This window comes from Budorcas taxicolor, chromosome 8 (assembly GCF_023091745.1).
Source record: "Budorcas taxicolor isolate Tak-1 chromosome 8, Takin1.1, whole genome shotgun sequence".
NCBI classification, from domain to species: domain Eukaryota; kingdom Metazoa; phylum Chordata; class Mammalia; order Artiodactyla; family Bovidae; genus Budorcas; species Budorcas taxicolor.
In genome coordinates, this window is record NC_068917.1 from 10,863,537 (window position 1) to 10,888,629 (window position 25,093).

Below are 25,093 nucleotides of genomic sequence, written 5' to 3' on the forward strand. Positions count from 1 at the left end.
CCTGCTGAGCAAACCCCGTTTCTCCCCATCACCCAACTCAGACCTGGAGGTTGAGGATGTCTGGGGTGAGGGCGCCACCTGCTGGCGCTACTCTAGCCGCCCTACAAGGCGGTGATGGCGCCCTTGTCTGGGGGCTGGGGTCCTCGATTTTCTCTTGAAACCCAGTGCCACCTGCGAGTCCCTAGACGCACCATTCATACAACCACGAATGGCATGTATGCGTTGTCCAGGCTTGTCGCCAAGAACGACACGGGAAACGTCAGGTCTCGCGACTTTATTTCCGCAAAGTCCCAAAGTGCGGAGCGACTCAGGTCGCCGGGGGCCGACTCCTTGTTTCTGGTGCCAACACAGGGAGCCTTCTGTGACGCGATGACGGACACCGAGGAGTGTGCCGGGCACTACTCTGAACATTTCACCAGGTCATCCTCGTGCGGAACACGCGAGGTAGGTTCATCCCCTTTCTGCCAGGGTGAAGGTGAAGGCGCTAAGAGGCTACGTCGCCTAGGGCCGCACAGCCAGAGCGGAGTGGCGCTGCGATTGGATCCTGCTCCAAAGTCCAGGCCGTGACCCAGCTGCCTCTAGTTTCCTCATCTGAGAAATGGGCGTGCGGACATCTCCCCACCTTTCGGGTGCATCTGGGGCCGAGGCCAGACAGTTTTGCACGCGGGCCTAGGGCTGCAGCTCGTACTGGCCCTCGGTGGCCGTGTGGAAGTCCTCGAGCACCGACTGCAGGAACTCAAAGGTGGGCCGCTCCTCCGGCCGGCTGCGCCAGCACTCGGCGATGATGCCGTTGTACAGCTCAGGCGGGCACGAGTCTGGGCGGGGCATGCGGTAGCCGCGCTCCAGGTTGCGGATGACCTCGGGGTTGGTCATCCCTGGAGGTGGAAGAGACATGGCTGAGGACCGGTGGGGGCCCGCGAGGCGTCCACCGCTGTCTCTGCCCTCAGCCCGGTTGGTGCCACCTTTACGCATCCCTCTATTTATTTTTCATTGCTTTGAGAACAGGGTAGATGGTCTCAGTGCGGGGGAGTTCCTCTTGGATGGGGTGCTACCTGCTTACCTGGGACTGTCAGGCACACAGGTGAGCATCACTCACCCAGCAGCTGCTTGGTGAACAGACTCCAGCCCCTCCCACAGGCTAAGGGCCCAAGCCCTTCAGATCCACCTGGGGGTTGACTCTCGGGATGGAGGTTTGGGGGCTGTACCCAGGGTGTAAGGCCAAGGGAGGGACCACTTGGCCACTCAACTGAGGGAAACTAACTGGAAGAGACTTGAATTCAGACCCCGACCTTAACTGAATTCCAGGTTTGTGGACTCACTGACCTCTGCTGCATGCAGGGGACACAGTCCTGTTTCCAAGAGCAATGCTGACGGGCGGGAGGGAAGCCCCGCCCCGCCCCGCCCCGCCCCGCCCCCAGAGTGGCACACCTGGGCTTCAGTTTCAACCGTGGGGCTCCATTCTGACACGCAGGTGGGCAGCCCCAGGCCCTGAGGATGGGACATCTGCCATCACAGCCGTCTCAGGACGGCCCTGAGCCGGGAGGGTCACTGTAGGACACAGCTGCCTACCTGGGTAGGGCACACGCCCATAAGTGACAATTTCCATCAGGAGGATTCCAAATGACCACACGTCCGCTTTGATGGTGAACACCCCAAAATGGATGGCCTCTGGGGCGGTCCACTTGATGGGGAACTTGGCTCCTGCGAGAAAAACCATGAGCAGCTTCATGAGGCCATGACTGATTTCCTCCACACCCCCCAACTCCTTGCTCTTTCTCCCCCAGCCCCTGCCCTGCCTGGTGATGCCTGGGTCACTGTATCAGACAGAAATGAGCCCAGGGAGTCATTCAGACCCACAGGACGCATGACCAGGAGTGTGAAGACCCTGGGGGTCCACAGCACCAAAGGACAAATACCACCCCCATCGCCTGCTTTGTGTCTTTGCCTAAACTGGCTTCACTGGGCGACCAGCATGTGTTTCCACCTGGGACTGAAGAGGTCGTTTCCGCCTCCCACTAGCCTTGTTTACTAACGGGAACCCATGACTGGGGCAAGTCATTTAACTTGTCCTTGCCTTAGCTGGGCTTCCCTGGTGGCTCAGACAGTAAAGAATCTGCCCCCAATGCAGGAGACCTAGGTTCAATCCCTGGGTCGGGAAGATCCCTTGAAGAAGGGAATAGCTACCCACTTCAGTATTCTTGCCTGGGAAATCCCATGGACAGAGGAGCCTGGTGGGCTACAGTCCATGGGGTTGCAAAGAGTCAGATGCAACTGACTAACACTTTCACTTTACTGCCTTAAATAATCCTTTCCTGCAAAAGGGAAGTGGTGACATGTGACTCATGTACCTGCTAGGGTCACAGTGAGAAAAGAGTTCAAATCCTACAGCCCTGGATGACGTCCACAGCAGCTGCACGGCCCATCCCTTGATCACCCGCACCTTCTCTAGCTTTCTCGCCTGAAGTTCCCTCAATGAATGGGACAGATAATCCATTTCCCGTATCAACTGATTAATATGTTCACTAGTATCACTCGCTAACTTGCTTAATGAAATGTATTTTGAGTGCCTCAAATCCTCTTGTAAAGAGGATTTTGCCTAGTTTTCACAAAGTAAAGCAAAGCACCTATAGTGACCCCAATTCAGGTATTAAGGTTTTGCTGCTCATACGTTGGGCTTTCCAGGTGGCATTAGTGGTAAAGAACCCGCCTGCCAATGCAGGAGATGTAAGAGATGCATGTTCCATCCCTGGGTCGGGAAGATCCCCTGGAGGAGGAAATGGCGACCCATTCCAGTATTCTTGCTTGGAGAATCCCATGGACATAGGAGCCTGGTGGGCTACAAGTCCATAGGGTCGAAAAGAGTTGGACATGACTGAAGTGACTGAGCAGGCAGGCATTTAGGGCAGTGTTTTCTAAAGTGTGCTCTGTGAACCCCTGGTTCTATGAGAGGTTCACAGAACCTACGTGGAAAAAGTTTCTGGGGTTCCAATGACTTCGGGAGACACAACATGAAACGTATGTGCACCGTTCCTTAGCTGCATGCCCTCTCAGTGCCTTTATTATGCTGCTATGGGCTGGGAATCTCCAAGGGAGGACTTATGGAATGGGTGGTATCTCTAAACCTACTCTCACCTAGTCATTCCTCCTGAGGCACCTGTGGTCTGCCGAGCACATCAGGGAAATGCTGAACCAGTTGGGAGCAAGGTCAGACTTGTACGATAAGAAGTCCAAGGGGGACTGGGGAGTTGGGGTGCTGCTCACCCTCCTGGGCGGTGTATTCATTGTCGATGATCCGGGCCAAGCCAAAGTCCCCGATTTTGCAGCACAAGGCCTCAGACACCAGGATGTTGGCTGCTCTCAGGTCCCGGTGGATTGAATTCATCTGCTCGATGTACGCCATTCCTTCTGCAATCTGAGGGAGGGGGCCCCACAGTGAAGGCCAGCCCCTCTCAGGGAGAGAAAGGACTTTAGGCCACCCTCTGCATCAGAGCCAGACATCAGAGACAGGCGGCGTGAAGGCTCCAAGGTGTGACAGGACGGGGGGAGCTGCCGTGTGGCTGCAAAGTGGGGCGCACGGGCTGTGTTTGGAGGGAAGCTTTGCACTTCATGCTATAGAGCGAGATGAGGAGCACCCAGAAGGCAGAGTGTGCACACGTGTGTGTGCCTGTACACAGAGCAAGGCGTTAGCGTGATCACAATGTGTTTTAGAAGCTGTTCACCTGGAAGGTTCTGATTTTCTGCTTTCCTAACCTTCAGATTCTTGGCCACATCTACTTAGAAACTTATTTATTTGTAGAGTACATCATGAGAAACACTGGGCTGGATGAAGCACAAGCTGGAATCAAGATTGCCGGGAGAAGTCTCAATAACCTTAGATATGCAGATGACACCACCCTTTATGGCAGAAAGTGAAGAACTAAAGAGCCTCTTGATGAAAGTGAAAGAGAAGAGTGAAAAAGTTGGCTTAAAGCTCAACATTCAGAAAACTAAGATCATGGCATCTGGTCCCATCACTTCATGGCAAATAGATGGGGAAACAGTGGAAACAGTGACAGACTTTATTTTTTTGAGCTCCAAAATCACTACAGATGGTGACCGTAGCCATGAAATTAAAAGACGCTTACTCCTTGGAAGAAAAGATATGACCCACCTAGATAGCATATTAAAAAGCAGAGACATTATTTTGCCAACAAAGGTCCGTCTAGTCAAAGCTATGGTTTTTCCAGTAGTCAAGTATGGATGTGAGAATTGGACTTTAAAGAAAGCTGAGCGCCGAAGAATGGATGCTTTTGAACTGGGTGTTGGCAAAGACTCTTGAGAGTCCCTTGGATGGCAAGGAGATTCAACCAGTCCGTCCTAAAGAAAATCAGTCCTGAATATCCATTGGAAGGACTGATGCTGAAGCTGAAACTCCAATAGTTTGGCCACCTGATGGGAAGAACTAACTCATTGGGAAAGACCCTGATGCTGGGAAAGATTGGAGGCAGAAGGAGAAGGGGACAACAGAGGTTGAGATGGTTGGGTGGCATCACCAACTTGATGGACATGAGTCTGAGTGAACTCCGGGAGTTGGTGATGGACAAGGAAGCTTGGCATGCTGCAGTCCATGGGGTCACAAAGAGTCGGACACGACTGAGCTGCTGAACTGAACTGAACTTAGAAACTCAGGTGACTTTTCATATCCTTTGCTTCTTGGCGACCCAAGATTTCCCAAAGGCTTGACAGAGATCATTGACAACGAGTGAGAAAAGGAAAAGAAAGGGAAAAAAGGGAGTGAGCAGGCTTATCATGAGCTGTGGTTTGAAACCAGTTACCAGGCTTAGTTTTCCGAGACCACCTCACCATCCTGTTCAGCCCAGCCTGTGCGCACCTCAGTGGAAAAAAGGGGGTGGAAAAAAGGCACGGTGACCTCAGTTCCTGCCCTGATACTAATAGCAGATAACGACTTGGAGGTGGGTGGGGGTGGCGTGGGAGAGGGGAGGGTGCCTCCCTCCAACAGGATGTGTGTGTGTGTTTCTGTGTCTCACGGGCTGACCACAGACCGGAGCTTTTCTTCCGAGAGTTCCAGTTTCAACAGACACACACCCAGGGCCACCAGATGTGCTTTGCTGCCAGTTAGAATCCTCAGCTAAAATCCCCCGGGAGGAACGCTTCCCTCCTCTTCATTTTGCTCTTCACTTCATGATGTCTGAGTCTACAGAAGGCATTGATGGGCACCATCTGAGGATGGAGGAGGTCACCACTAAGTGCTAACCTGCCATAGGACGTGGAATTCGTGGGGACTTTCTGGGTTCCCCACACCATCCTTTCTTCCTCTGGTTGTCACCAACAGAACCTTCATGGCTGCCCAGGAGAAAGACTACATTTCCCAAGCTCCCTTGCAGCTAGGTATGGGCAGGTGACAGGTGGCCAGGGGGCTGGGAGAGCAAGTGTAGGGAGTGACTTCCAGCACTTGGCTCTAAAGGGAGTGGGTGTGGTTTGCCCCCTCCATCCCACTTCTTCCTCCTGGCTGAGGAGGTCAAGATGCTAAAGGGTGAGCAGGCTCCCTGGGTGGGAAGATGATCTGTTAAGACCCAGTGGGTGGAAGAAACCTGGGTCCTTGTGACTCTGAGGGGAAGCTCCACTGCCCACTCCAGACTGCCCGCCTCTGGTGCTTACACACTGAAGCTATGATGGCTTGGGTTTTCTGTCTCTCACAGCCCAGCCTGAATCTAATGGACACAGCCTCCAAAGAGTTGATCTCGCTGAGCTGCAAGGGCAGAGGACAGGGCCCAGGGGCCTGGATCCCTGCACTTGGAGCTCACGAACCTGGGCCGACATGTCAATCAGCCTTGAGAGGGACAATCGGCTACCTTCATCCGTCTTCAGGAAATCCAGCAGGCAGCCTGAGGAAAGAGAAGTTGCAGCTGACCTTCTGCAGGGTGACCCGACCCTGGCCGGGCCGGCTTCTCGGGGTGTGGGCTGCTGCCCACCTGGGCGGGAAGTGGGTGGCACTCTTTCAGGTCTCTTGTGCCCCCACGGCTGCAGGTGCCACTGCTCTACAGAAACTCCCATCTCAGCCCTCACAGCTCCCAAGAGGCGCTGATCTGCTGCCAGCTGCTTGGAGGACGTGAGGTCTCAGTCAGGTTCAAGGTCACACAGTCAAGGAACCGGGTCAGAAACTGCTCGTGCCCTGCATGACATTACAAAGCATCTTCTGCCCACTTCACCCTTTGTTGGCAGACATTCTGCCTCCGAGGATGCAGGAAATCACCAGCATTACGGAGACTCCTCTCCTGGAGCTGGTGCAGGGGACAGAAGCTGCTCCTCTCTGGTATCTAAGAGCGGGGGACTGCTCACCTGAGGGGTGGCTAAGAGGTGAGCAAGGGAGCCACATGCCTCCAGCTCAATGTAGGACCCCTTCATGACACCCTTTAAAGAACAGTCAGCATCAACACAGCATTTTAGGATCCGACAGGAGTCGGGGTGCAGTCAGGGTCATAGGAGGGGTAAGAAGGATCCCCCAGGCCCCAGTAGAGAATGGCCATACTCTAGACCTCAGTGGCCATCGCACCCAACCTCTCATCATCCGTGCTGAAAATGCTGATAGGGTTGCACAAGGTCTCCTGGACTAGAACCGTCTCTGGGCGCCCAGCCTACTATCCTTTAGACTTTGCTGCCCTCTGTCCGCCCCAGGGGGCGCCAAGCACAGGAAGCTCCCTGCAAAGATGCTGGTGCAGGGTCTCCTGAGCTATGGAAACTCCTCTATAGGACCACTTAGCTGTCTTGTTCTCATCACCCTTCACTCTGCCCCCACCCATGCATGTGGAACACCCTAGATCTGCAGGATGTTGGCTGCTTGATCCAGCTCATGCCTCAGTGGTCCCCTGCAGAGGTCCCCCGGCCAGGCAAACTCACAGCAGCAGGTCAGCCTTATCCTCCTCGGCGCCCCCAAGCCTGGACCCCCACCCTCAAGCCTTCCTGCCCATGTGAGGGGCGCAGCCCCGGGCAGGGCCCCACCTCTGGCCATGTATTCCGTCACGATGTAGATGGGTTCCTTGGTGACCACCGCGTAGAGACGGACCAGCCTCTCATGCTGGAGAGTTTTCATCAGGTTGGCCTCGCCCAGGAAGGCCTCCGGAGACATGGTTCCCTCCTTCAAGGTCTTGATGGCCACCTTGATGTTGTTTTTATAATAACCTGAGGCCCGGGGACAGAAGATGAAGAGGATGTTCAGAAGACTTGGAGGTGGGGGGAGGTGATCCCTTATCCAAAATCTACGTAAGCTTCCAGGAGCCATCCCTGTTCTATATAGATGGGGCACTGTGGCCAGAGCCCTGCCCCCTGGAAGTGGTCCTGGGCTGGAATTACAGCTCCTGATGGTGACGGATGTGCTCGCTTACCTAGAAGGATTCAAGCCTGTCCCTGCTTCCTCTGCTAGACAGAAACCCTGGGCAGTTAAGGAAATTACCCAGCCTGGGAGGGGGGCTGTTTCACCTCCTGGTCCCTACAGCCAGGTCCGGGGGGTGTGTCCCTTTTGTCCTCCTATCCCTGCCTAATGAATCTCTTCAACCACTTAATAGTGTCAGTATGGCAGTAAGCATCACAGCCCGCGGCAGGATCATAGAGGAGGCCTCCGTGCCCCTCTCTGCGCCCTGCGACGCTCATCTCTAGATCCTTATGGCTCCTGCACACACCCCCAGCCCCCGCCCAGCCCATTAGGTCCCCATCTGCACTGACGTGAAAAGAAGTCAGGACTCAGACTTGCAAGGAGCCAGGGGGAGCTCCCGCCAGGGGTGCCCCAGGCATCAGTCCTGGATGCCGGAGGAATCAGGGAGGCAGCAGGGTCCCACCTTGAAATCATGCCCCAGGGACACGGACCTTTCCAGGGATAAAACAAAGCATCTTTTATATTCTGATCACACATTGGTAAGCAGAGGATCGGCCATTCACTGTAATTGAAGGTGAGGCCACAGGGGCCAGGAAGTTAAGGGACAGGCTAGTCTCATAGCTGCAGGTGGTGACTTTGTTATCAGGGTCCTGGAGCCCCTAGTTCACCTCTCACCCTGGTTAACATAGTGTTTCCACCCAGTGAGACAAAGCCAAGAGGAGCTAGCCAGGCTCCTCTTCCAGGTCACACAGGAGTCAATGGCAAAGGCAGCTCTGGGCAGTGAAGAAGGAAGGCGGGCACGGGCTGGGGTGGGGGCAGGGGGAGAGCTGGATTCTGCTCCTGCTTCATCACCATATCAGAACAGCTGAGGGCAGGTGACTTCAGTGTTCTGTACTTCCATTACCTCGTCTGTAAAATGGGTATATGGCCCCAGTCCCTTCCCCTTCGCAAGCCTCTATGGGAAGTACGATGCCCCGTGCAGGTCCCGAGCCTTCTGTGCTCTAGGATGTAGGGCAGTGGGCGAGCGACTCCCGAGTACCACATACTCACCCATCCAGACTTCACCAAACTGCCCGGACCCAAGCTTCCTGACCAGCTTGAGAGACTGCCGGGGGATTTCCCATTCATCCTGGGCCCAGGGGTTCTGGGGGGCCAGGCTCACACAGGGGTGGGTCAGCCTTTGGCACAACCCGTCCCCTTTCTCTGCATTAGGAAAGAAGAGATGAGCTGGAGGTCACAAGCATAGACAGATCTGTGGATACCATACAGAACATGAGGGCTGTATCATTCCTGGCTGTGTCCCCACTCCTTCTCGACAGCCCCCCCATCCACCCCAAGTTCAATGTGCACAAGTGCACACACACACACACACACACACACTCAGCTCTCTGCATTTGTTTTATGTAAAATAAGCACGCTGTCATTGTCCTGCTGTCTCTAAGACTGAAAATACTTGCTATTCTCCATGTGGTCACAGCCAACATAGAGGGTCAGGGACACAGACAGGGAATCATTATGTTGACAGTTATCAACACCTTAGGTCCAGCCTTGGGATAATCCTCCACCCGCCAAAACAGCACCAATGGTTCATGCGATCTTGAGAACTCAGTGATGGAGAGACACGAGGGCTCCTCTGGCACAGCCCAGGCCTCTGTCAGATGCCCCCCCTCTTACTGGAATAGTGCTGCACCAGAGCCTGCAGCGTGGGGAAGGCGTTCCGGGGGGAGATGTAATAGCCGCCATCATCCAGGGAGCGGATCTTATAGTGTTTGATCACCTCCCCGTGCGTGGTCACATCCTTCACAGACAGCGAAAAGGCACCTAGAGGGTTAACAAAGACACACGCGTGAGAAGTAAGACACAAAGAGGGAAAATCAGGATTGGGATTTGGGGCTTCATTTCAAGGCCTTGGAAAAGTGCTGTTAGTTGCTCAGCCGTGCCGACTCTTTTGAGACCCCATGGATTGTAGCCCTCCAGGCTCCTCTGTCCAGGAAATTCTTCAGGCAAGAATACTGGAGTAGGTAGCCGTTCCCTTCTCCGGGGGATCTTCCTGACCCAGAGATCAAACCCAGGCCTCCCGCATTGCAGGCAAGTTCCCCCAATTCTGCTTTCCATTTTGACCATCATCAGTTACCTTTCTGTTCATCTCACCCTCCACCCTCCTGGAAGCCTTTCCTGTCAGCTCATCCTAACTCTGTCCTTGGCATTCCTCCTCAAACCTCCTGAAACTGCTCCAGAACTCTGGAGAATGCAGAATGCTCTCTTAGCCATCAGGCTGTTCCCCTTCTTGGGCACCTGGGACCTGAGGACCCTTTGCCCCGGAATATTTAGATACAGAGTTTTTGGAGGGACTAGGAGATTGACTCATTCCTTCCTTTACTCCGTGGAAAGATTGACTCTGCCCCACATGCAATAGCAAATTACAACCCGAAGCACTCCTGTCCATGAGGAAGAGCATAATAAGACACAACCCAAGGCTTCTGTTCAAATCCATACACACATCTACCTATCCTGTTTTCTTCAGTCGGCGGTTGCAGATGCCAAGGGTTAAGAGCAATTTAGGAGGCAAGAGTTTCCAGCTGAGAAATTTTCCATGAACTTGATATTTTTATAAGGAGCCTCTGTTCAGTTCTCTGGGTGCCACATACTTCCACTTTGATTTGCTAAACGAGAAACCTGAGGCCCAGAACGGGGATTCGCTTGCCCCAGGGCCCTTGGCTGATCAGTGGTTAGCCTGGGGGCTCCCGTGACCGTACTAAAGGCGCGCCGGCAGTACTACCCTCCGCCACCAGGTGTCAGGCTCGGACACGTCTTGTCCTGGGCGTGGGCGCTTGATTTTTGCCCTGCGCTGTTGGTCTTCAGGCGTCTTTCCTCCCGTATCAGACTATCACCCCATCTCAAATCCCTTCTCCCCTTCCTTGGCCATTGCGCCTCTCTCATCGCCCACCTGCAAAAGGATGTGGAGCCGCGCGTCCTGTGGCGTGCCCTGCCGCTGACACAGCCCGCCCCTCGTATCCTACCCCAGCCCAACGTGCACGCTGCGAAGTGTCTTCCCAACTTCGCCCCTGGTGAGGGCAGCAAGCTCGGGTATCGCAGGAACCAGAGGGAGGCGCTAGTGAGTACGTTCATCCACGCGCCACCCTGGCGAGGAAAAGAGCGATCTTCTCCATTCCCGGCTGCTGCTCCCGGCTTGTGATGCCTCCAGATCAGCCAAGGAGGCCCGAGTCTCTTCCTCCAGTGCCGCGGCAGCCTCTCTGCTGTGTGGGCTCCTCTCAGGGCCCGTCCCTAATGTCTTTTTTACAATTTGGCATTCCTTCTTCTTAAAGCGGGCCTCAGTCCTTCCTGCACACAAGATCTGGATCCCCTGTCCTGCCTCCACCCCGCGGCTGGAATGCGCTGGGACGCGGGGCTGGGCTCCCAGGGACAGATTTTCGTAAAGGCCACCTGTCCTTGAAGTGGGAAACTAGTCAGTTCCAACATACATACCAATAAAGTTAGTCTCGAGAAGCTAAGGGATGTTCTGGAGACCTCTTAGGTTAGAACTCACTGCCCGCCTTCCGGGAGCAGTGTTCCTTCCCTCCTGAAGAGGCTTTGGATTTCCGCGGAGCGTGTGCCCATGTGTATAGAGGGGTCTTGCGAAGGGTCTTCTAGCCCCTGCTCCAACTGGCCAACCCCAGCCTAGATAGCTGTGGGGTGGGGGGCAAGGACAGGAGGAGACACCCCACCTTTAGAGATCCTTTCCTCCTTCACACTGAGGTTGGGGTGGCTTTCCCTCCAGAGGGCCCCTTAGCAACAGGCAGCCATTGAAACATCATTTCCTGGTGAAATGACGTGATGTCTGGCATTTGCTTCAAAGTAATGGGGCTGGGGATGTACGTGAAATCAGATTAGCTGGGTTGATTATTGTGGAAGCCGAGTGTTGAGTACAGGGGTTCCATTTACTATTTGCTTTACTTGTGTGTGTGTTTGAAATATTCTACAGCAAACAAAACATCTAGTCCTCTTCACCCTGTTTGGGAAGTTCTCCTCCATCTGCCCAGTGTTAGGTCTGTTTGGCACATTTTAGAGCTCGTGAAAATTTTCAGAGCCTCTCAGATGATTGGGCTCTGATACTTGTTCACTGTTGGTCTAGAGTGAGTCACTTCTTCCCTCAGTTTCCCCATCTTTCAAATGGGGATATTGGCCCAGTATCTCAAAGATGGAAGGCTAGAGGCAAACCCACTAGGAAGCACACCCTCAGGGTTCCTAGCAGCACCTTTATAACAGCCCCAAACTGGAAACAACCCCAATTCCACCAGTATGAGAAAGAGCTTATGGAATATTCATATCCTGGATTCTGCTTAGCTGTCAAAGTGAGCAGATTATTGCTGTTGCCTCAACCACACAAATGCATCTGTGATGGACGGAATTGTGTCCCCCCATCCCTGCTAATTCCTATGTTCAAGTCCTATACCTCAGTGATGTGACTATCTTTGGAAATAGGGCCTTTAAAGAGGAGGTTACATTATTGACATGGGTCCTGATCCACGCAACTGGCGTGCTTATAAGAGGGGATGAGGACGCAGACATATGCCGAGGGACGACCACATGAGGATACAGGGAGAAGATGGCCACCTACAAGCCAGGGAGAGAGGCCTTAGGGGGAACCAACCCTGCTGACAGCTCGACCTTAGATTCCTGGCCTCTGGACCTGTGGGAAAGCACAGGTCTGCTGTTTAAGCCTCTCAGTTCCTGCTTCTTTACTACAGAAGGCCTAGCAAACGAATACAGAATTTTACAATGTTGAGTGAAAGCAATGAGACACAAAAGCTAAAATGGCTTGATCTCATTTGTATAATAAAGGTGAAAAACAGATGAAACACGGGTGGTAAAACTATAAAGAAAGGCAAGGAAGGGCTTCCATCAACGTCAGGATAGCGGTGGCTTCTCTGCGGGTGGGAAGGTGAATCAGGAAGGGGAACCAGTGGGGCAGTGAGAGGGGCTCCGGGCATCTGGAATATTCTTGCTCTTGTGGTTACACAGATGTTTACTTATTATTTATAATTATTATACTCATTTATATTTATAATACTATAATACTTTAATACTATAATTATTTATATTTATAATTATTATACTTATTATTTATAATTCTGCTCTTGTTCATAATTTATGCAATTTTTAGATGTGTTTTATACTTGATAGCCAAAAGCACTTTAAGAAGGAAAGACAGAAAACTAATGACAGAGAAAGAGGAAGCCCAGTGACCGAGAGTGGGGGCAGAAACACTCCACTTGGTCAGTGGGTTTAAATCTGGGAGTCCCCCCAGTTCTCCTGATCACTACCCCCTTCTTTTGTATCACAGGCTGTGCCCCAAACTTCCGATGCCTCCCAGGCTCTTGCAAGTGTCTGAGTCACAGCCTCTGACTGAGATGATCTCTAAAGATTCTTTCAAATCCTTTGATTCCAGATGGGTCACCCGCCTTTCCACCCCCCACCAGCCTCAGCGCTCCCCCTGGCCCAGGCGGTGTGAGACCGGCCCTCAGTGGCTGGAGCAGCTCTCTAACTCCCTCCCCGATCCCCCACCTGTGTTGCGTGCATTTCTAGCCAGGTCTTGGGAGAGCTGTCCGTGTGCACAGCCTCAAGGTCAAATACTGGATGCTCATGGGCTGTCCTGGCTGGCCTGATGTGGCGGGGACTCCCAGGTGGAAGCTATCAGATTCTCCTGGCTGGCACCTCTCCTGCCCCCCACCCAACTCCCAAAAGGAAGGCCATAGGTGGGGGTCCCCGGCTGCATGGAGAGGGCAGCAGGGCCCCAGGGTTACCTTTGCTGGTTTCACTCTCTCTAATAAGAAAGGCACCAGCCTTATTGACTGGGGCCAGAAGCTGCCTCTCGGCATCTCTCCGGCAAATTGATCTAAAGAACCACCTGGAAAGGAAAAGCACAAAGGCAGGCAGAGCTGAGTGTGGCCATGTTCCTGGGGATCTGTCACCCAAGCCCCTTCCCCCTTGAGATACAGTGTGTTCCTGTTGCGAACCTGACCCTGAGCTGAACCCCTGTATCTTGATACATGAAATCCCCTCAGTCCCTTTCCCTCCTGTCAGCAATAGACATGGTGTTTCTTTGACAAGAAATGAGAATGGAGTTTGGTGCCCTTCGTTAATTTTGCTCTGGGTAAATGCACCCGACACCTTCCCCTACAGCCCACCCTCCCTGCAGTCAGTCTCCAGTGCTCCTTGAGCGTGGCTGGTTGAGGTTGGACCTGCCCTAGCCTCACCTTGGTCCAAGGAAAGGCCCAGGACTGGGCGTGCTGGGCAAGGAGCCCTCCCGAGGGTGAGCATCACTGGACGGGCACACCAGGCGAGGCTGCTAGCCTGTTCCAGCTCATGAATGTGACAGACTCTGAGCTCCTTCAGGGGAGGGGCCATGTCGTAGTCGGTTTGGAGTCCTCCCCAGTCCTGGGCAGAGCTGGGCTCTGGCTCTGGTTGTTCGGGGCTCTAATGCCTGAGGCCATGGCTGGTGCCGTGTGCTTGTGAGTGATGAGGATACTGTGCCCAGGCTCTCCTGTAAGGCCCCCATCCTGTGAGTCCCCCGAGGTGTGAGCCCTGAGTCCTGCCCCCTGGAGGCAGGGGAGGAGGCTGGCTGGTTAAGGGCGTCCCTATCAGGTTAGCCAGGAAATGGGCAGCTCTCAATTCACAGATGGGAGGCGTGCGTAGGCTCCCTGGTGTCCTTGGTGTCACACAGACGTTTAAACGCTGTCTGGGATTTTAGACAAGGCTTTCCCAGTGACTCCAAGTCCCCACCCCCGTCCTGTGCCCTCTGCACTGGGTTCACACCCTGCTCTGCTTTTTAGCTGCTTTCTAGCTCCATCCTGCCTGGAACAGAAGCAGCCAGCACACCTGTGGGGCTGTCTGTCCACCTACTTTTCCACTTCCAGGGTCTCTACCCGGGTCACAAAGTTGCTGGGCACGTAGCCTTCTCTTCCTGTGATGAGAGACTTGGCCAACCACCAGTCTCCAGTTCTAGGAAGGAAGGAAAAACAGAATGGGTAGTGACTCTCGCGGGCCTCTCCCTGGGTAGCTCACAGCCCACAGCAGCATCTCAGGCAGAAAACTCGAGAGGCAGACAGTCGAGTGGAGAGAAGGGACGGGGGCCAGTGGCTCAGTCCCTGAGGTGTCCAGGTCATTTCCAACTTGCAAGCTTCCTTCCAGGGAAGAAGGGGACAATGCGGCCTCCAGGGGAGGTTTATCTACACAGCCTGATTCACCCAAGAGGGGCCCAGTCTTCTAGTGAGCAGCCTCCTCTCAATTAATGGGACACTTTTAGAGTTTAGGGAGTAAGTTCGCACTGGATGGGAAAGACAGAAACAAGAAGGGCGGCTAAGAAAGGACGAACCAAGAGCCATTCTGCTCTTGGCTGGAGGCCCTCATAGAACTTCGAGAACAAAAGCAGCTCCCAGGCTCCACAGGACAAGCACGATGTTTGAAGCAGAGTATCGACTTTGGAGGAGTTTCTGAGAAGAAATCCGGGATAAATCTGGACACAACTGACTCCAACCCAGAGCTGTGATGGAGCAGTCAGGCAAGCACTGTGGGTGTCAGGAGGGCTGCATGGAGGAGGTGACATTAGAAGTGGGTTTTGAAGGAAGGATAGGATTTTGACAGCAGAGCAGGAGGTAGTGAATAGGAACCACCTCACCAGAAAGACTCTTAAAAAGTGCATGGAGGAAAGGTGATTGGGTCAAGTTTAAGAAAGTGCTGGGTGACTGGGCTGGGGGGTGCGGGCAGGGCACTGGAGAAGTTATTCAGGAGGCAGCTGTGGGGTGTCGGGGTGGGGAGAGGGGAAGGGGTCCTGCAGTGGCAGGGATGGTGTCCTGAACACTTACTCCTTCAGGATCTGCAGCTTCTCCCCCTTCAGCATCTGCAGGTCCCGGTCGTTCGTGGCCTTATAGTCATACAGGGCCACCACGAAGTGATTCTCTAAAGGGAACAGATTAGACATGGCCACGAGAGCCGTGGTAGGGGCTGGGAGAGTCCCGAGGGTCTAGGGAGATGAGCTTTGTGGACCTGAGGGCTGCAGACCCAAGTCTGGGACCAGCGTGGGCAGCTCTCTCAGCCCTTATAGGCCGTGAGCCTCCCCTCCTGCCCTCCCCACCTCTGTTCCAAGGGGAGTGATGGTCTCAGAACACGGCAGCTGTAACTTTGACCTGTGACTGTGCCCGGGGCTTGGTCACAGTGCTCAGCCTGACAGTACCCAAACACTCTGGTGGTCCCACAGCAGAGGTGGGGAGGGGGCTCCGGAGCGTGGCTTAGAGATTTTCCAGTGACCACTACTTCTCTGCACAACTCTGGGAAGCCAAGACCCCTCCAGGAAAAGGTCACCTGGAGACCACTTATCTTCCCTGGGAGTAGATGACTCAGCTTTGTCACCAAAGCCTGGCTATTCACCCCACTCTGCCGGGAAGGAGGGGCTGGAATACATGTGCTTTATTTCTTTCCCCTGAGCTTTCTTCCTGGAGGTGCAAAGTCCCCAGCAGGAAGTGAAGGACCCACACCCCCCACCCCACAATGGTGATTCACTGTGTCCTCAGCAGGATAAGAAACACCAGGCACCAGGCGAGGCCCCTAACTGGGCTCCAGCTCTTTTGAGTAGGCAGACTCTGAGCTCCCTCGGGGAAGAGCCATGTCGTAATTAGTTTGGCGTCCTCCGCAGTCCTGGGGCAGAGCTGGGCTCTGGGCTGATTGCTTGGTGCAGTGGTGTGACTGCATGAAGCCTGAGGACCCCAGGTGCTGGGTGCAGGTGGGTGATGAGGATGCTGGGGTGGATTGCTCCTGGAAGCCCCACCCCGTGAGCCCCCTGCCCGAGTCTGAGCTTCTGATGCAGGACCACCGAGGTCATTCATTATGTTATCTCCGCAGTCCCTCCCATCAGACTGAAGTGGAGGCTGGGGGTGGTTAGAAGGTTGGCGGGGGGCCTTTAAAAGTGGGCTGGGAAACAAGATGGGGCTTCCAGGTGTGGGACAGAGCAGGGGCTGGGATGCAGAACATCGGCGCTCACCCTTGGAAGCTGGGTGCTGGAATCTTTGAAAGCCTGGGTTTGATGATGCTGTCTGTATTTGCGGTAACTCTTGGTATTCGTTTATAAAGTCTTTTACAAAGACTGAGGCTCAGATACTGAGGGAGCTGGTGGTTAGACTCCTGGAGAGATCCCCTTTGACAGGTGAAACCTGGGGCACCTCACTCAGCCTCCCTCCAGACTTCTCTCCAACCCTCGAGGGCTTCTCTTCTCTAGGCAGCTGCTCCCACCTTAGCCCCTGTTCCAGCCTCAAGAAGCCGGGGCCCAGAGGACGTGGCCAGGGGGCGCTCAGCTGCAGCCCCTTCTTACCTTGATCTGGGTGCGTGGTGTCAGGAGGTGGGGGAGCCAGGTGGTTAAACACAACCTAGAGCGGAAATGCAGGCGCTCTATATTAGTTCACACCCTGAGGTCTGGGTGGGGCCCTGTGGGGTGAGGCTGCCAGCTGGAGGGTCTGGGGGAGCCTGAGCTGCACAGTTAAACTCTACATGAGTGGCTGAAACTCCCCAGGTGCCAGCACCAACCCCCATTACCACCCCCCCCACCATCTGCCAGACCACACACAGGGTTGGAGGAGGGGTACATGGGGATGCCCCAACTTCGTAAGAAGCAGCTGTGGAATTGGGGGTGGGGAACTGGATCCTCAGCCAGGTTAAAAGCCTGGCTCTGCTTTAAAAGATGAAGTTGCAAAACAGTATTTGTTCTCAAGGAAAATTATTTTAAAGCATATTTCGCTAAAACTCGACGAATGTATTCCCAGATATATACCCTGTAGAGAAAGTTTTATACAGGAATGCTCCTAGCCCTCCCAAAAATTAAATAAAAATTGCTGAAGTGTGGAAATCATTCTTTGACCAAAGACACACAAATAGACAGACTGGTTGGAAAGTCATGCAGTGAAATTCTGGACAACTCTGGGAGTTTGCGGCTATAGTCCCGCACATTCACGTGGATAAAATCCACATATGTAACAGAGGTCAGAAACCCAGGTCTCTGGGCTTCCCTGGTGACTCAGTGGTAAAGAATTCATCTGCCAGTGCAGGAGACGCGGGTTCGATCCCTGATCTGGGAAGATCACACGTGCCGAGGAGCAACTAAGCCCGTGTGCCACAACTACTGAACCCGCGTGCCCTAGGACCTGTGCTCTGAAATAAGAGCGGTCACCACCGTGAGAAGCTTGTGCAAGACAACTAGGGAAGAGCCTGAGCAGCAACAAAGACCCAGCACAGCCAAAAATAAACCAATAAATTAACATTAAAAAAAAGTTCCCACATCCCAGACGGATATGTGCCATCTGATTCAAAGGGCAAAATCAAACTGAATAGTGTATAGAAATGCATACGTATGTGATCACACCAAAAAAGTGAAGCTAAGAAATGATAAACACTCAGGTCAGTGAGACCCGAGGTGACAGGAAGGACGGGGGCAGCAGACAGTCTCACTGGCCACTTTCTGCTTCTGAGGGTGAGGGGGTGCTGTGCTGGGTGTTCATTTTGTTCTTATTTTCAACTTGATGTATGTGTTACAAATATTCCTGTTGTATTCTATATTTATTGAACACAATTTTGAAGTAGCATTTTGCAAAACGTCATGTATTGCATGGTTCCATTGAAAATATAAACACATAAATAACACACAGGAAAGGGGTCTGGAGGCAGGAGCTCTGAAGTGAAAATCCTGATCTCATTGGGCAGTGGGACAAATGAGTATTTATAATTTTTTCCCATAATTAATATATATTATGTGACTTTTTTAAAAAGTTAAAAACATCCCAAACTCTAATACTTATTGGCAAGTAACAAACTCAGTTTAAGTCAGAGTTTGCCCAGTGAATCATTCGTTCATTCAACAAACATTTCGTTATTTGCCAAGCCCTGCACTAAATTGGGACATAGATGGAGATTCCTCTAGAAAATAGGATTAGCAATCCCCTCTCCCCCAACTGCTTCAGGTCACTATCAGAGGAAGGCAATGGCCAGATGGATATGCTGATGGCGGTAGAGAGATCTGGAGTTGGGGATCCAGGCATGACTCCCAGCTGCCCCAAATAAAAAGGGAGTAGGTGGCCAGGCAGGAGGAGACAGGAATAGTTGTCTAAAAGTGCATCTTTGGGGATGGTACCATCAAATGGTGCTTCGTGAGCAGACCAGAAGGGGACAATGATCTCCAAGAGCTTCTGGGCAGGGATGGGGGCAGCTGCTGCTGCTGCTGCTGCTTCTGCTAAGTAACTTCAGTCGTGTCCGACTCTGTGCGACCCCATAGACGGCAGCCCACCAGGCTCCCCCTTCCCTGGGATTCTCCAGGCAAGAACACTGGAGTGGGATGCCATTTCCTTCTCCAATGCATGAAAGAGAAAAGTGAAAGTGAAGTCGCTCAGTCGTGTCCTACTCTTAGCGACCCCGTGGACTGCAGCCCCCGAGCCTCCTCCATCCGTGGGATGGGGGCAGCAGATGTTGCTGAATGCTCCAGATTCTCTCAATTTCCTCTTTTCGAGTTGACATTTTTTTATTTCCTTTTCTCTTCAGGCTGCCCTTGCCCACTGAAAACTGGCTAAGAATTAACAGGTGGGCCCATTAGGCGTGGTCCTGCGCTAAAGGCAATATGCCTTCTATACCCCTATATATACTGCATATGGTCACAGCCCCATCAGAAAGGCATTCTGACTGTACCCATTTTACAGATGCAGACACTGAGGCTTAGGGGAGGTAAGTAACCTGCTTTGAAGCACACAGCTAATAGACTTTGACTCAACAACCTGGCTGTTTAATTTTATACTATACCACCACCACGACTTGAGCCAGGGCGGCCGTGGGAGGGGGCCTGTTTGTCGGAGCCCTGAGTTATCTAGAGATGGTGCTGGCCCTGGCTGGAGACAGGCAGCAGCCCTGGAGCCGCACAGGTAGGCTCTGTGCTCCCGTCGCCCGCCCTCTCCAGCTGGGCACCCAGGTCACTCACCAGGGGTGGCAGTGGTGGGGGCTCTCTGCTCTGGGTGCTGGTCTTCACCGGGCTCCATCCACTCCTGCCCTTCTCCTTGACCTGCCTTTTGCTGCTCACCACTCCCATCCTGTCAGAGAGCACGCAGCAGATCAGCGCTGTGCACAAGAGAGCCCCCAAGCCCTTTCCGGGGGCCGATTTCAAAGGCAGAGAGGCAGTAGTAGGCAGCGTGAAGGTCGAAGGCAGAACACGGGTTCAGAAGGGGTTTGGGCGGGCTAAGCTTGTTTGCATCTTTTTCCAAGAGCCGGAAGAGGTGGCCCAGAGAGGAGGGACGCCTGGGTTTAGGACTCAGAGATGGTCTGGTCTGAGGAAAGTGCCAGAAACCTGCTGGGGTGGGTCCCAGGCCCTGGGGACAGGAGCCTTGCTATCTAGAAAGAGGTGACCAGCGCATCTGATGGTCTGGGTTTCAGTCTTCACTTGGGAAGATCACATCCCCTCTCGTGGACCCTGAGAACCTTCTGAGGTTCTCTCCAGCTCAGGTTTTCAGATGAGATGCTGTAATTTATAGCACAATGAGCCCCACAGGCATCCAAGGTCCATTTCTCAGTAATATCGGGGAAAGTTCTCTAGAGGCGAACGAAATATGATCGAGGTTTTTCTTGAATAAAGAGACTTCAGTGACAGATGTGGGGAAGGCCCCAGCATCCCCACCACGTCACCAACACCCTCACTCCAGGGCCAGCTGTTCGGGGAGAGCTTACTGTTGACCAAGAACTTCACCTATCTCATATCATCCTTCAGATCTCCAAAATGAGTGCAAGTGGGAGGTCTGAGATGGTAAATAGCTGGTCCCTGGTCAGACACAGAGAGCCAGTTTTGGAGCCTGGGCTGACCCTAGACCATCACGCTCCAGCTCACAGCCGGCCCGCCCCCACCAGGCAGGTGCTCATGGAGGAAAGGGCTCTTGCCTGAAGGGTGTGTGGATGACAGGGTTCCTGACTGCCACTGGATATATACATCGTGTTCCAAGGCGCACCCCTTTTCCCGCATCTCAGTGTCTTACAGTTAATGATGATTCACAGGTAATTAGCAGCATTTCCCCCCTCTCTTAGTGAAACATAAACGCTAGCCCTCCGAGCAGCGGTGTCTTAGACTCAAAGAAACACCGTAAAGCATTTCTTTCAGAGTTAAAAGCACACACCTCGTATTATTTCTCTTCAAAATCATCTTGAAAAAAGAAAAGACTATAATAATTGTGAATGATGGATAGAGAACCATAGTAACAAATAACCCACAAGTATTGTTTTTTAGTATATTTCTTATAAACAACATTTGTAAACTACATTAGTAATATAGTACTAATTTTATTAGTACTATAATAATTACTAGTTATTAGTAGTAATAATAATGTAACCTAATTACTAATCGGTTTTAGTTACTAATAATGTAAACAGTTCTGAAACTTCACATTGTTAAAGAATAACACTTATCTCCTTGTGTCTGTGTGCGTGCCTGCTCAGTTGCTTCGGTTGTGTCTCACTCTCTGTGACCCCGTGGACTGTAGCCCGCCAGGCTCCTCTGTCCATGGGATTCTCCAGGCAGGAATACTGGAGTGGGTTGCCATGCCCTCCTTCAGGGGATCTTCCCAACCCAGGGATTGAACCTGGGTCTCCTGCATTACAGGCGGATTATACACCGCTGAGCCACCAGCAAAGCCCCCTTTTTTTGTATTTACTTGTATTTAATAGTCTCTTTTGTTAGTTTAGATCACCTTTAACATCAAATGAAATATAGTGCCAAAGTGACAGGTCAACATTTCAGTTTTCAGAGATCTTTCGGTATCCACATTGTGGATAAGGGATAGTAGGTTTGTACTTGTAAGGGCTGCTGAATTTCACCAGGTACCTATTTAGTATCTATTAATATAGTAGTTTTTCTTCTTTAATTTGTTGATGTGATGACTTATGTTGGTAAGTTTTTTTCTGCTGAAACATCCTTGCACTCTGGAGTAAAAGCTATTAGGTTACAGGACGCTAGTCTTTTTGATTTTTGATTCACGGTTAGACCCTATTTGTTAATATTTTATTTTGAATGAAAATCTATATTCCCAAGTGTGATTAGTCTATGAGGAATTAACATTAAGATGATGCTGGCTTCCTAATATACCAGGGAGCTCTTCATCTTTTTTCCTATAATCTTGAGTAATTTAATAACATTGGGGCTATCTGTTCTTTAAAGGCTAAATGGAACTCAGCTGGTAAGTCCTCTGTTCCTAGGATTTTAAATAATAGATCTTTAAATAAATTTCCAATTTTTTCTACAGGAATTTGCCTCTTTCTATTTTTCCTCCTTCTTACACCATTTTGATAATTTATGTGATTTATAAGAGATCTTTGATTTCCCTTACTTTTCAAATTCATTGCAATTAAGGTTTACCTTATACTGTTTTGTAATTATTTTCATTTCTTTTCTTTCTTGATTGTGGCTTATTTCTTGTTCCCAACAGACATTAAAAGTACTTTCAATAATAAGAATGATTTTTTAATTGGATAAAATTATCTGAAAGTTTCTAAGACCAAATAAAGTTTTATACCAGCTTTAAAATTATGAAAAAGGAGAGTATAATCAAAATAGCATGAAAATGGTATAGGAATAGATGTCTCACCAGTGAAACATAACAATTAGCATGCAAACAGATTTCAGTACATACAGAAACGGTGGCATTTTAATTCAGTGGAGAGCTGAGGGTTTATTTTAATAAAAGGTATTGAGAAGATATCTATCCACTTAGAAGAAAGTGCAACTGGACCCCAATCTCACACTACGTTAAAAATAAGTTCCAGGCATACTGAAAAAATGTTAAAAAATTTTTTAGATTAAAGATTTGGAAGAAAAATTAGGAATCTGATACGTATGACCCAGACTTCCCTGGTGGCTCAGTGGTAAAGAGTCCACCCGCCAGTGCAGGAGCCACAGGAGATGCAGGCTGGATCCCTGGGTCGGGAAGATCCCCTGAGGAAGGAGATGGAGACCCAGTCCAGGATTCTTGCCTGGGGACTCCAATGGACAGAAGAACCTGGAAGGCTGCAGTCTATGAGGTTGCAAAAGAATGAGATGTGACTTAGTGACTGAACAACAGCAAAAATAACAGCCACAGCGACATGTGATTCAGAGCTGGAGATGACGATGAGCCAAGATAGGAGAGCGGGAAGCTGAGAGAGAATGAAGGGCACACTCACAACCAAAAGGCAAACTCATAAATGCTAAAGGCACTATACGGTGGAGGAAACCATCATGAAGCCAGCAGATGAGCGATAGAGCGGGGAAAAGACTTGCAAACTGCACAGCAGACAAATGTCTATTTATAACATGCACAGAGCTCATGAAAATTGACAAGAAGTATGGGATTAGCATATAATCTACTCAATAGAAAAATTAGTAAAATTACAAATAGGCAATCCGTCCAACAGAAATGGGAATCACTAAATAGGCAGGTGAAAATGCTAAAATTACTTCCCAATTGGAAAATGCAAATCAGAGTATCAAGGAAAGACTATATTACGTCAATAAGATTGGGAAATAAATACAAGGAATGGTAATACCAATTGTTGATGATAAAGGGAAAATTGTGTTTCTTACATTTCTGGTACAAAAATATTTATTATTGTTATTTCATCGGTTCTTTCTCACTCCATTTCTCGGTTGAAAGCTTTAAGAAGACTGGGATTTTTGTATTATACATTGTTAAATCTAAATTACCAAAACAGTGCCTGGCATGGAATAAGTGTTTAATAAACATTTATTGAACAAATAAAATATTCAGTTCAGTTCAGTCGCTCAGTTGTGTCTGACTCTTTGTGACCCCATGAATCGCAGCACGCCAGGCTTCCCTGTTCATCACCATCTCCCAGAGTTCACTCAGATTCACGTCCATCGAGTCAGTGATGCCATCCAGCCATCTCATCCTCGGTCGTCCCCTTCTTCTCCTGCCCCCGATCCCTCCCAGCATCAAAGTCTTTTCCAATGAGTCAACTCTTTGCATGAGGTGGCCAAAGTACTGGAGTTTCAGCTTTAGCATCATTCCTTCCAAAGAAATCCCAGGGCTGATATTACCAAACTTTTAGAAAGCAATCTTTCAAGTTCTATTAAAATGAAAAAATACACCTACCTTTCGATTTACAATCCCTTTTCCAAGAATCTCACGGTGTAATAAGACATCATTATATAGGAATGTATAAGATATATGTGCTGTATTGCAGCAATAGTTGGAGCAACAAAGAACAGAACATAAAAAACTTCGTAACTGCTCACCAACTGTAAAGCTGGTCTTTAAAAGTCTCTAAAATGTGATACATCTATTATAAAGAATGTGCTAGATCTTTACAGTGAGGCTAAGAGGAACTTCTACAACATATTGTTAGGTGAGAAAGGCAGGATACAACGAAGCGGGTGAGGTTTACCCATATTCGGAAAAGCAAAAGAATGAGACAAGAAACCGCTGTATAGGGTTAGGGTTAGGGTTAGGTTTGGGGGGATAAACAGCAAGATGTTTACTTGGTTATTGGCGGGGGAGGTAGAGACAGAAAAGGAGGTAGAACACCCCCACCCCCAACCTCCAACAGAAAGAAAAAGCAAATTTAAAAAACTGTGTGTGGGGGTGTGTGTGGGAGTGTTGATGCAAAGTAGGGCTCCAAAAAGATATTTCCTAAAATGTTAATATTGTTTATCTCAAACAATAGGACCTCATGTGACTTTTTAACTGCTTTCCTATGATTTTATACGTTCCTTGAATTCTTTAACAGCAAGCATATCTTATTGGTACAAGCAGAAAAATGAAAAAAGATGGGAATGCCTTGCTCAGCACCAGAGAGGGTGTGAGACCTGCACCAGGGTGAGCCCCAGCACTGGGGAACAACTCTCTGGGTCTCAGGCTTTTCCTCCTTCTTCCAGCCTCCTGGTTCAACGAAGGGTCGGCGGGCAGCAGCTTCTAGAATTTTCCCTACATGGACATCAGGTTCTGCGCCTGCGCAAATGACCAACCCTGTCTGGTCAACCCTATTGCCACAAGTTTTAAACTTTCTGTGCAAACCTTTCTCTCCACTTAAACAACAGAACTGAACATCCACATAACTTGACAAGAAGTATCAATACAATTCCTCAGATTAAATCACCACTACTTACACTTCCTTGTCCTTCAGTTCCTTAGCAGTGTGTATGCAGATGGTTTTCCATGGGTTTTGTAGACACATAGGTTCTCTAGGGTCCCTCCACCCCAGGGGCTCTGACGGGAGCCCAAGTCAATCAGGAGGGCATGTGACAAGCAGCGACCTGTCCCGTGCTCGGGCTGCCACCCTGCTGTGATATGTTAGCAGTTTCAGGCTGGGTGGAGCCAGGAAACGCAGGGCCCATGCAGAAGCCCTAGGCAACATGTGCAGGTCCCAGCGGCTTCAGGGGGCTTTGCTGCACTCAGGGGATACTGGCCTCCTTCCAGCAGTGAAGGACTGGTAGGAGAAGGGTATATGTGTAAGCGTGAGAATGCGCACACGTGCCCCTGTGTGTGTTCATGACAGAGCAACCATGTGTATGCTGTGTGTGTGTGTGTGTGTGTAGTGCAGAGAGGGTGGGGGAGTAGCAAGAGAAGGGGAAGGCTGGGGAGGGTGCTCATGCTTGTTTATTTGGACTAGGTTAGACCCCCGTGCAGACCTTTACCAGAGCAGGGAGGTCAATGTGGGCCCCAG

The 25,093-nt window shown here is 51.0% G+C and overlaps 1 protein-coding gene across 1 annotated transcript; it reads right to left on the reverse strand.

Annotated features, from left to right (window-relative positions):
• Positions 1-669: 669 nt before the first annotated feature.
• On the reverse strand, positions 670-24,604 carry BLK (BLK proto-oncogene, Src family tyrosine kinase). Its single transcript, XM_052644636.1, has 13 exons — positions 24,537-24,604; positions 19,377-19,485; positions 16,734-16,788; positions 15,235-15,328; positions 14,273-14,371; positions 13,174-13,277; positions 9,044-9,190; positions 8,420-8,572; positions 7,000-7,179; positions 5,809-5,885; positions 3,262-3,412; positions 1,570-1,701; positions 670-875 (listed from the first exon to the last, which is right to left on the reverse strand). Exons 1-13 carry the CDS (start codon positions 24,602-24,604, stop codon positions 670-672), a joined length of 1,575 nt encoding a protein of 524 aa, XP_052500596.1.
• Between the last annotated feature and the right edge of the window lie 489 nt (positions 24,605-25,093).

What these genes read in the sequence shown, in the direction of transcription:
- BLK (XM_052644636.1), bottom strand. Translation starts at nt 24,604, where the DNA reads ATGTGTCTACAAAACCCATGGAAAACCATCTGCATACACACTGCTAAG. An exon ending in CACCACGCACCCAGATCAAG is followed by an intron (nt 15,329 to 16,733) that starts GTAAGAAGGGGC and finishes TGTTCCCTTTAG; the next exon opens with AGAATCACTTCGTGGTGGCC. An exon ending in GAGACCCTGGAAGTGGAAAA is followed by an intron (nt 13,278 to 14,272) that starts GTAGGTGGACAG and finishes TTTCCTTTCCAG; the next exon opens with GTGGTTCTTTAGATCAATTT.